At 40.5% G+C, this 12123-nt stretch overlaps 1 protein-coding gene across 1 annotated transcript in view; it reads right to left on the bottom strand.

The window, feature by feature from the left end:
• Positions 1-12123, bottom strand: part of SFXN5 (sideroflexin 5) — a 184639-nt gene that overhangs the window by 154470 nt on the left and 18046 nt on the right. The window contains 1 exon segment of the mRNA XM_008169591.4: positions 12051-12119. Within this exon segment, the coding sequence (XP_008167813.3) occupies positions 12051-12119 (69 nt within the window).

Here is a 12123-nt window from a genome sequence, read left to right as displayed (position 1 = left end):
GGAGCCACAGCAGGAAGTCCCTTCCTAATTATTAGCCCAGCCATTGTTCTTGCAATGGCCCTTGAAGTATTTGCCCTAGAGATATTTTATTTCTAGTCTTTGTTTTATGGAACAGTCCCTTTTGACTCAGCTCCAGGAGGCAGATCACAGCCCTTACAGCAGTCGGACAATCACAGAGCATTCAGGGCATTTGTAAGTTAATACAGAGCAGCCTTCGTGTCCTCCACTGTCACTCAAATGTTTTGTTATCCATATATATTCATTTAAGGCAAGTTTTATCAGTCACATTACCTGGTAAACTCAAGTCTCTTTTCAGAAAGCACTAGCCTCATCTGAAACCTCCTTGCCCCCCGCCCACTTTCTCTGGGAGGTTCTAGAATCACTCTGGACTTATATTTGATCTTGGTTTAGTTTGCTGACTTAATGAAGATAGACTCCAGCAATATGAAGTCACCCTAAACTAGCAGTGTGTTCACTCCGTTCATTGGGTGGGACTGGGATGCTTTGGGACAGGCAGAAGTACTGGAGAGAAACACCACACCCTGCTCCAAAGACTAGGGATTACGTCAGTATCCAGGCTCTGGAAAACTGCAGACACACAACTGGAACACACCACAAGGTATTTAAAAAATAATGAAACGATCCTCCTGGAATTAATCATCCAGAGATTTAACTTTTCACAGTCAAGCAGCTTTGATGTGTGAGCGAGGGGAGGAGAGTTTGGGTCCTTTCCTAGCAGGCACTGATTTACTTTACAAAATATACATAATAGTGTCTAGATATGACAACGATGGGCACCTTAAATGCTTACGAGTACGGCTAGTCATATGTCCTGTGGTCAATGCCAGTCACAGATCCCACAATTTTTTACAAATAAAAAAAGGACTGTGCGAAATTATTTGTACTTTCGCTTAAATAAACAACAAGAAAAGTGAGCTTTTTAGCCCTTATGGTTCTCAGCATAATCTTCCTAAAGGGAAGTGCCATCTTCCTAATCCTTCCAGTAGAGTAGACAGTGCTTCTGTAGAGCATTCCTCCTTTTAGATAAAGTGCTTAGAAATGACAGGAAAGATATAAAACCCTATAATTTAGGAATTATAACAAACTCTATCAAAACACCACCAAGTATAAGAATTTTATCAATATCATGTGCATAGTAAGGGTTTATCCTACCTGAATGAGTTTGATTTTTTTTTTTTTTTTTTTTAAGATAAAAAGGTACCTCATGTATATGAAAACATATGCAGCCCCTTTTGGGAACGAAGTGGGGAGAGAGCAACTGAGATAAAATTATGACTTTTGCATTTTTTGTCATGACAAAAATTGATTTTTTTCCAATTCATCCCCACCCCAGGCAACACAATTCTGATACTCATAAAGGAAAGGAATATTAAAATGAAACTAAAGAATAGGAGAATCTGATAAGGCAATGCTGGATCCAGAGGTGAAAAGTCAAAGACAACTGAATGAATAATAAGTAAAGGACCCAGGGAAAATAACCAATTTTCCCTACAAAGCTCCACAATAAACCAGTATTGCCAGCTCAATATATGGGAGAACATTCATGCTCATTATTAGTACCGGGTTTGGGGGGCAGGGTTTTCCACTGAAATTACCTACACTGTGTGCCTTGCAAATTATCTACACAGAACAGCGTGTAACTTTGAATGAAAGTCTAAAGTAACTAAATGAATGGATCTGTGTTCTATTTTTTTCCTCTTCTCTTGAGGAAATCTTAGTAGTTACTATAACAACCCTGGCTGGATCTCATCTTGTTTAGTACAGCAACAAACAGAAACAAAAAAGCCCAAGTTTTGCTTTTAAACTTGCAGTCTCCTTAAAAGTCTCCTTTTGGCTCAGCAGGCAAAAAATAAATAAGGCTTTATGAAAGGAAAGAGCCTCCAAACAAAATAGGTGAGGGTTGTGAACGATTACAAAAGGCTTAAAAAGAATTTATGAGTGTCCTATAACAAACAATAATGTAAAACACAGTGATCATACTAAGAATATGAAAGGCACTTGGTCTAGAACTGTTCAGATTGTTTTAATAAAATATTAACTGCCCCAAAACTTTTCTAATACAGAGTTAAGATTAACCAGCAATGCCTCATGTAATTCCAGAATGCTGAGTGCGCCTGTTCTTTAAACCAGAACCTGTGCTCTCAGAGCAAAACTTCCAGAAGCAGCCCCCACGGAATGGAGACAGAGAGCACCCAATGTGCACCACACAAATTCTCAGAAAGCTGTGGAAATCAGGACTCTTAACTCTCAGCATATGGCCGCTGCTCACGTTCAATAGCCACAGCGTAGCACCTTGAGCTATCCAATTATTTGTCTGCCTGAAAACACTGGCTTGTAACAGAGCCCCAGACCTGCTGCAAATACGCACATTTACTTTCTCTGGCTCGTCAACTTGGATTGAGCCACGGTGTAGAGACAACTTTTAACCCGAATAACTTTTAAAATATTGCTTCCTCCGAGGGGCAGTAGGTGCTGAGATCAATCTTGAGTAGGTTATATCAGTTTGGGGAGGATCAGTCCCTAAATTGATCCTCAGTTGTGTGCAAAAAAAACCAAAAAAAGTTGTAATATCAAAACGATATGATTCTTATATTATTTGGAAGGGAAGGGGCCATATCTAGAGAGCTCCTTGTTCAAGTGACCTCAAATTTGGACCAGTAAGTCTACCATGGATGTCCAGAAGGCACTGCAATTTTCATGACAATCCAATCAAATGTGGATTTTATATAACTTGGAAAAATCAGGTATTAAACATTAAGCTAGTCTCATCTGTAACTATAGTGGGGCTACTGCACCACTAGAATGATTCACTGGGGATTGAACAGCTCAGGGGATTGATCATGGGATATGAAGCCTTCAGATGCCTGGTTCAGATTCACTACAGTCCAATAGTGACTGAAGGCTATTTGGCAGTCTTAATCCAATTCCTAGCTGGCAAATGTCCACCTTATAAATGGACTTTCTTGATGTCTGTCTCAGCAGAAAGGTTGAGGGCTCAACGGGTCATGGAATCTGAACTAGAGGTGGTACCACCAGATCCAGGTTGAGAAACAGTGGCAGTGGGGTATGCCAGGGACCAAGTGCATTGGCACTGTCTGTGAGATATCTATTCTGAGGATACTCAGAAAACGGCAGGATTATCAGACTGGTACCTTTTCATTGAATCATAGGATTGGAAGGGTGTGGACTCTGCTTAAAGGGTTCTAGATGCTTTTTGACCTATGTCTCTCCAGCATTTAATGACAGAGCTAATTAGACTCAAGAGTCATAGAATCATAGGACTGGAAGGGACCTCGAGACATCACCTAGTGCAGTCCCCTTCACTCATGGCAGGACTAAGGATTATCTAGACCATCTCTGACAGGAGTTTGTCTAACCTGCTCTTAAAAATCTCCAATGATGGACATTCCACAACATCCTTGAGCAATTTATTCCAGTGCTTAAGTTTTTCCTAATGTCCAACCTAAACCGCCCTTGCTGCAATTTAAACCCAATACTTCTTGTCCTATCCTCAGAGGTTAAGGAGAATAATTTTTCTCACTCCTCCTTGTAACAACCTTTTATGTACTTGAAAACTGTTGTGTGCCCTCTCAGTTCTCTCTTTTCCAGACTAAACAAACCCAATTTTTTCAATCTTCCCTCATAGGTCATGTTCTTCCTGAGCGAGCAATGGTTTTGACCTCACAAAAAGAAGTTTGCTTCACTGAACTTCATGCTGACTTTATAGAAAGCATGTTCATGAATCATTTGCTCATGTTAACTTAGTGGCAAGTCAATGGACCAGCGAAGGATTAAAATCCTGAAAAAACATTCACAGAGAATTCAGTTGTCAGAGGCTCAACAGCCTTTTTCTTAGCTTTTTATGAGGCAAACACCTCTGAACAGCTGCTCAGTTTTTGCATCATGCTGAATATTATTACATAAAGACACTTGTGGGCCACCTCCTGATCCACTGAAGCCCATCGGAGTTTTGCAATAGGATTTGGCCCTACAGGATGCAGAGGGTTCTCCTGCCCTAGTGAAGAGCGATGGATCATGACTAAGAATGTCTTCTTTTGAAGTTGCTCTTTTAAAAATGCCTTTGGAAGGCACTTATAGGTCAGTGGAGCAACTCCAGGTTTACACGGGTGTAACTGACAGCAGAATTTATCATGGGATTTTTGAAGGTGATCAGGGGCCCAGTTTTATGGGTCATAGATTCCAAGGACAGAAAGGACCATTCTGATCACCTAGTCTGACCTCCTGTATAATACAGGCCATAGAACTTCCCCAAAATAATTCCTGGAGCAGATCTTTTAGAGTGAGAAACATCCAATCTTGATTTAAAAATTGTCAGTGATGGAGAATCCACCACAATCTTTGGTAAATTGTTCCAATGGTTAATTACCCTCACTGTTAAAAATGCACGCTTTATTTCCAGTCCAAATTTGTTGAGCTTCAACTTCCTGCTACTGGAGCATTTTTTATCTTTCTCTGCTAGACTGAAAAGCCCATTATTAAATATTTGTTCCCTACGTAGGTACTTATAGCCTGTAATCAAGTCGTCCCTTAACCTTCTCTTTGTTAAACTACATCAATTGAGCTCCTTGACTCTATCACGATCCGGCGTGTTTCTAATCCTTTAATCAGTCTCGTGATTCTTCTCTCAACCCTCTCCAATTTATCAACATTCTTCTTAAATTGTGGGCACCAGAACTGGAAACATTGTTCCAGCAGCAATGGCACCAGTGCCAAATACAGAGGTAAAATAACCTCTCTACTCCTACTCAAGATTCCCTTATTTATCCATCCAAGGATATAGAAAGAGGACACTGTAGTAAGGTGCTGCCCTGTATGCGTTCCCCTCCAGAAAACCATGCAGGCATATTTAAATTGCAACTACAGTCCATATATAAATCAGGGGTGGGCAAACTACAGCCCATGGGATGGGCAAACTCTAGCCCTGAGTGACGTAGTTAAGCCAATCATTGTAGCCAGCATTAGACTGACTGAAGAATTCCTCCGTTGACCTAGCTACTGCCTCTCAGAAAGGCAAATCATAACTACAGCAACAGGAGAACCCCTCCCATCGCAGTAGCGAGCGTCTACACTGAAGCGCTACAGTGGCGCAACTGGAACTGTGCCGCTGCAGCATTTCTAATGAAGAGTCGGTGAATTTCACCTCTGTGCAGAGAACCAACACAAGCAGCAGGCACCACTTACATCCCACTTCAACAGCACAATCCCTGATCTGAAGTGGAGCATGCGTCCTGTGCTGACACACTGCACAGCAGGGTTCAGATCCGATCTGCTAAGAGTACAAAAAGGTGGTTCTTCTAGCTGACAGCACCACAAACTCAACCTAGCAGAGCTGGATTTCCAGATCCTCTTTCTGCCACTTATGCAATCACTGATAAAAAACAGAAATTATTATAACTGACGATTCTGCTGATGATACGCAGGGCAGACTAGAATCCAGCCTACGCTACTGTATTCAATCTCCAGTGAGAGATAACAGGAACAAGAAACTTTTTGTCAGCGTAAAACCAGCAGACGTGACAGTGAATAATCACAGACAGCAGATCTGCTGAGTAAGAAGGTATCGTTCATATATGTGATCATGATCCCACTTTGGACCTAAGTATGGGGGCTGAAGATACTCAGAATCATGGAGGGTTGAACCCTTAATACTGATGTAGAGAGAGACAGAACTTCTTTGTTCAGACAGAGCATAAGGGAAGACAGATAAAACATGGTCCTTCTGAATGCAACTTGACTCTTAATTCTTATTTAACTTTTGCTTTATTATAAGCTTTCTTAAATGAAGGGCCTCTCCTGCAGTGTGTTAACAGTCTGTCTAGGTAAATGTCACATGGAATAAATTAGGCTTATAAAAATATCTGCCGATCCCCATTGCTTCCTCTGATGGGGCTTAATTACATAGCAATTTAAAGTATTATTCCAATCATTTTAATCTCACACTTTTCAGAAAATAGGCATGTCGCCTACCAAGAGGTTTCGCATAGTCTCAACTACAAGAATAGCTGGGCCCGACCTCAGCAGTGCAATGTTTTCTGCTTATTAGGAAAGTTTGAAATTTGTTGCCGGGAAAATTATTTTGTCAGAAAGTCAGAAGTCACATGGATTAGTACATAAGAATTCCTTTGTCTTTAAGGCTTATGTGCAATGTTAACTAAGGGTTGAAGCCTAGATTTCAGTGTGACAGATGCATTAAAAGTATGTAAAATTAGTAGATTTTGGATAGATCACCACAAGGCAGCATGGCCTAGTGGACTTGAACAGAGACATGCAGAGTGTGGAAATCCTGAGTTCTAATCCCAGTTCTGCCACTTGCTTTCCATCACAGTTTACTCATTTTAAAAGTAATTATATCATAACGCAATACCGATAACTCATCCTCACCGTGAGGTAGGTAAATATTTGAGGCCCTCAAAAATGCAAGGTACTCAATAAATATTAAGAACCTACATCAGCAGAGTCAGATTTAATCTCATAATTTTGTAATGCATAAGTGTCAACGCTGCAATAATCATCTTCTTAGCACCTTTCATTTTAACAAAGCCCCAAACTCTTCATAAACTTTACCAATGGACTATACAAAACTATAGGTTAAGCTCATCCACGAAGCAAATTCCATTTGGCTTTCCCATGCAGAGGAATCACTTTGCTGAACATCAAAATACAGCCACCTCTGGGAGGGAATGCTGCAACTGCCGAGCAATACGATACAGTTTAGAAAAGAAAATGGAAAATATCCATCTGAAACTGCTGTGGAATTAATAATAATCTTTGCCGTTCTCATTAGAAAACTCATTTGTCCATTTCTTTCCTCTGATACTGGGCTCCTCCAAGACAAACAACAATCCTTTTGTTCCTTGAGAAGAACTCCAGGCCCGAAAGGTGTAGCCATCTGTCAGCAGGAAAGGGCTTTCTACATATGGCTGTGTTCTATCTTTTACTTTTCCAGCCATTTCTAGATTTCATTCCCCATTTAGAGTATAAAACAGAACAGAATGGCTTTTTATATTTACACTCTAAATATTTCAGAGCAGTGAGTCAGACACCAATAGTGCAGCAACTGCGTAGACAAACAAAGCAGATTGTACATGCTTCGGGGTTCTTTACGTGATCCTAGATATTAATATCTGTTTTACTGAGAAAGAGATTAACCAAGAGAAAAGAGTTAATGTTGCTCTATGATGTGCTGCAGAGGGTTTGTGGGAGCTTCAGTATACTCCAGTAATTCCATCCACAAAACAAGAGTGATGATCAGTTTCACTTTCTGGGAATCTGCTAAACTATCCCTGAGAGATCATCATGATATGATAAGGTTTAACTAGCATGGTTTCTGCAGTGAGAAATAATGTCTTATTAACTTATTGGAATTCTTTGAAGGTGTCAGTAATGTGGTGGATAAAGGAGAACCAGTTGACATAATTTATTTAAAGTTCCTAAAGGCCTTTGACAAGGTCCCTCATAAGAGTCTACTAAAGAAGGTAAGTAATCATGGGGTGGGGTGGGATGGGTCAAGTTTATCATGGAGCAAAGCTGGCTAGACAGCAGAAAACAAAGAGAAGGAATGAATGGTTAATTTTAATCATGAAAAAAGGTTAGCAGCCCCCCCCCCTCGGGGGGGGGGGGCGCAGAAGGTTAATGGTTCCATATTAAGTCCAATGTTCAATATATTTATAAACAATCTGGAAAAAAGGGGAGAGTAGCAAGGGGAAAAAAAAAACTTGGTAGCTGACACAACTACTATGTTAGTCAAGTACAGAGAAGACTAAGGCTATGTCTACACTACAGCCTATGTTGGCATAACTTACGTCGCTCAGGGGTATGAATAAACCACCCCCCTGAGCAACATAAGTTACACCGATATACGTGCTCATGTGCCTAGCGCTAAGTCAACAGGAGAGCGCTCTCCTGTCGGCATAGAGCATCTTTACCAGACAAACTGCGCCGCTGCAGCGTGGTACCCGTAAATATGCCCTAAGAAACTTCAAAGGGCCTTCACCAAGCCAGGTGACTGGGCAACAAGATGGCAGATGAAATTCAATCTTGACACATGAAAAGTAATCACATTGGAAGGAAAAATCTGAGCTCCTCATACACCTTCCAGGATTCTAAATTAATAGTATCCACGTTGGAAAAGGACTTAGGTGTCGTTATGTACAGGTCAGTGATGACCTCTGCTCAATGCACAGCTGCAGTCAAAAAAAAGCCAGAAAGATGTTAGGATGGATAAGGAATGGGGTGGAGAATAATACAGAGACTATTCTAATGCCATTATATAAATCAGTGATGCACTTCCACACTGTGTGCAGTATTGCTCACCATATCTCAAAAAAGGACTTTGCAGAATTAGAGGGGTTTCAGAAATATGTAATGAGAATTATTAGAGGCATGGAAAAGCTCTCAAATGAAGATTTTAAAAATAGATTGGGATGGATTATCTTAGAAAAGAGAAGAACAACAGAAGACTCAATAAAATATACAAAATAATGAAGGGTCTTAAGAAGGTAGCACAGATTCTGCTTCCACAGTCTCATGACGCAAGAACAAAGGGACATTAAAAAAATGCTAGGCAATAAACTCACAAATGATAAAATAAAATATTTTTTTCAGATAGAGCATATTTACACAGTGGAACTCACTGCCACAGGATGTCAGTGAGGCCAAGAACTTAGACTGATTCAAAGGGGGATTGGATATTTCTATAGATAAGACTATCCAGATTTATAACAGTTAATGCTTTAAAAGAGAGCTTTGGTGCTTCAGGGTTCAAGCCCATCTCTAATCCTGAGGAGGTAGGAGGAAACCTTAATGATGGGGAGGACAGGGTGGGTTTCTACTGAGAGTCTTTGTTTTCTCACATCCCTACTAACAAAGAAAAAAGTTCCTACTAAGAACTTCTGCATAAGGTTGATAACATAAAGGAAATTAAACTATGAAATTTCTCTGTACAGTTGAAAAAAAAAAACTTTTTTGCTGCACCTCTTGGGCCCAGTTCTGATCTTATAAAAAATTGATTCACGTTTGTGTCACTCCGTTTAGTTCAATCGAGTCACTCCCAATTTGAGTGTTGCAGAGAATACACAGTAATGCACAGTGGAAATTTATTTCCCCCCAGTATGCATTACTTCACATTTATCAACAGTGAATTTAATGTTAAATAACAACAGCATCAAGCCTTAATTTGTAGTAATTTTTCTATTTCCAGATGCATGGTCATGTTCTCTTTATATACCAATTTAAGTGTTAGTGAAAGCCATTGAATTCACAAGTAACAGCATCTCTTTCAACCTGCTTTATCTTGCCAGTTTGCTGGCTCACAGGCATCCTCATGAGACTGTAAACCTCTCTCTTGCTAGTAGGTTATTTCTCCAGACTGTGTTCCACATCAAGGACACTGCCTTTTGAAAATTGGATTTCATATTTCATCCAAACTTGTGTTTTTATAAGTGAAGCTATAAACTTCGATTTTATGGCATGAGAACAGCAGTTTTATTCTCTGCGGTTCTCTTGGACAGGAATCTAAAGAGAACACAGGTGAACTATCCAATAGCTTTACGTCTTTGAATGAAACTGATCGATTCTGGAAAAAAGACAGACATTTAAAACGCTGCTGGGCACGTTTTCAGTATGGTGTGCAAAGAACTGGATCCAGACTGCCACTGACTTTAACGGACAGTTCAGCTGCCAGTGCTCTGCATAATGCGCTGAAATTCAATTTACATCCATGGCTGCATTTGCCACACAAAAAGTGTGAATTTTCTATCGTGTCACCCCTAGACAGGAGTATGCAGCATTGTTTAAGATCCACCAACTGAAATATATCTTTTGGGGAAAATAATCTTTAAGGTCAATAATTCTATTAAATATTAAATGCAAAAAAATTTTAATGTCAATCTCAATGAAAAATTTAATGCACATAAATCAGGAAAATTAGAGTGTTTTTATAACCAGGAAAGTTACTATGTAAAAATGCCAACTTCTTACTCAGAAGATGTGCTTGCTGCCCTGTGCTTACCCAGGGTATGTCTACTCTACCCGCCGGATCGGCGGGCAGCAATTGATCCAGCGGGGGTCGATTTATCGCATCTAGTCTAGACGCGATAAATCAATCCCTGAGCGCTCTCCCGTCAACTCCTGTACTCCACCACTGTGAGAGGTGCAGGCGGAGTTGACGGGGGAGCGGCAGCAGTTGACTCACCGTGAAGACACCACGGTAACTCTATCTAAGTATGTCGACTTCAGCTATAAAGCAACAGAGGATCCTGTGGCACCTTTGAGACTAACAGAAGTATTGGGAGCATAAGCTTTCGTGGGTAAGAACCTCACTTCTTCAGATGCAAGTAATGGAAATCTCCAGAGGCAGGTATAAATCAGTGTGGAGATAACGAGGTTAGTTCAATCAGGGAGGGTGAGGTGCTCTGCTAGCAGTTGAGGTGTGAATACCAAGGGAGGAGAAACTGCTTCTGTAGTTGGATAGCCATTCACAGTCTTTGTTTAATCCTGATCTGATGGTGTCAAATTTGCAAATGAACTGAAGCTCAGCAGTTTCTCTTTGGAGTCTGGTCCTGAAGTTTTTTTGCTGTAAGATGGCTACCTTTACATCTGCTATTGTGTGGCCAGGGAGGTTGAAGTGTTCTCCTACAGGTTTTTGTATATTGCCATTCCTGATATCTGACTTGTGTCCATTTATCCTCTTGCGTAGTGACTGTCCAGTTTGGCCAATGTACATAGCAGAGGGGCATTGCTGGCATATATAACATAATATAGACTGTGAATGGCTATCCAACTACAGAAGCAGTTTCTCCTCCCTTGGTATTCACACCTCAACTGCTAGCAGAGCACCTCACCCTCCCTGATTGAACTAACCTCGTTATCTCCACACTGATTTATACCTGCCTCTGGAGATTTCCATTACTTGCATCTGAAGAAGTGAGCTTCTTATCCACAAAAGCTTATGCTCCCAATACTTCTGTTAGTCTCAAAGGTGCCACAGGACCCTCTGTTGCTTTTTACAGATTCAGACTAACACGGCTACCCCTCTGAGACTTCAGCTATGTTACTCACGTAGCTGAAGTTGCGTAACTTAGATTGATCTCTCTCCCCCCTCCCCCCACCCCTCCAGTGTAGACCAGGCATCAGAATTCTATCTTCTAACTTTAACAGCATAATATCTTTTTACAACATTTTATGACTCCGGTGAGCATCACAAGCCAAACACTGCTGGTACAGTGGGGAGTGAGCTATTTCTATTCTGGCTCTTGCTGCATCAGTAGAACTGTTAACTAACCTCCAATTGCAGAATCTTTATTTCAGGTGAAACTGCACAAGCTAGGAAAGACCCAGGTTGACTTTCAGATCCTGGATGAATTTGTGGAACTGTCAGTTACAAAATAGGAAAAGGTTTTTACCTGTAAACTAAATAAGTGTCATCTGAATACACAGAGATGATCAACAAGGAACTTCATAGTGCCATTTGTTCAAGGGTCACTTCTCAGAGTACAGACACACTTTTAGGTTTCCACAGCAACCTTGAAAATGACCTCTAACAGATTTTATTTTATTATTTTTTTAATTTGGACTTGTGCCCTTTACTGCTCCTCTGATGTGTAAAGGCTTGAAAAGGTTTTTTGTTAGTTTGAGGGAGTTGTTCCACTTAGAAATACAAGGAATATCAAGTCTGGTCTTTTTTTGCTAAAGAATCTCTGGGAGGTCTTGGAGATGTTTATTGTGAGCTCTTCTACTTTAACTGAAAGGACAAAGGAAATTGGCTCTGAATTTCATGTTTTTTGTGCAATTACAGCCTCACCCTGAATGGTAGAAAGCATCTTCAACTCTCATTGAAGTCAAAAAGAACTGAGCATGCTTTGCACTTGACAGAATTGGCCCCTCAAAACAATGCTAATGTTATATCAGTGGACTCTCTTACACTTAAGCATTTCTCTCTCCTTCTCTCTTTTAAATCAAATCTATCAAATAAGCAGTATCTCAGAGATTAAACAATGTAAATACATTACCTCTGTAACAAAGAGAGTGCGGGGGTCAACGATGTCCAAGAAGTGCCTGAATCGGCCATAAAACGAAGTCTGG

The sequence above is a fragment of the Chrysemys picta genome, chromosome 5 (genome assembly GCF_011386835.1).
Source record: "Chrysemys picta bellii isolate R12L10 chromosome 5, ASM1138683v2, whole genome shotgun sequence".
In the NCBI taxonomy this organism is placed as follows: domain Eukaryota; kingdom Metazoa; phylum Chordata; order Testudines; family Emydidae; genus Chrysemys; species Chrysemys picta.
The sequence above is the reverse complement of the archived record's forward strand: the minus strand, read 5'-3'. Positions and strand labels throughout refer to the sequence as shown.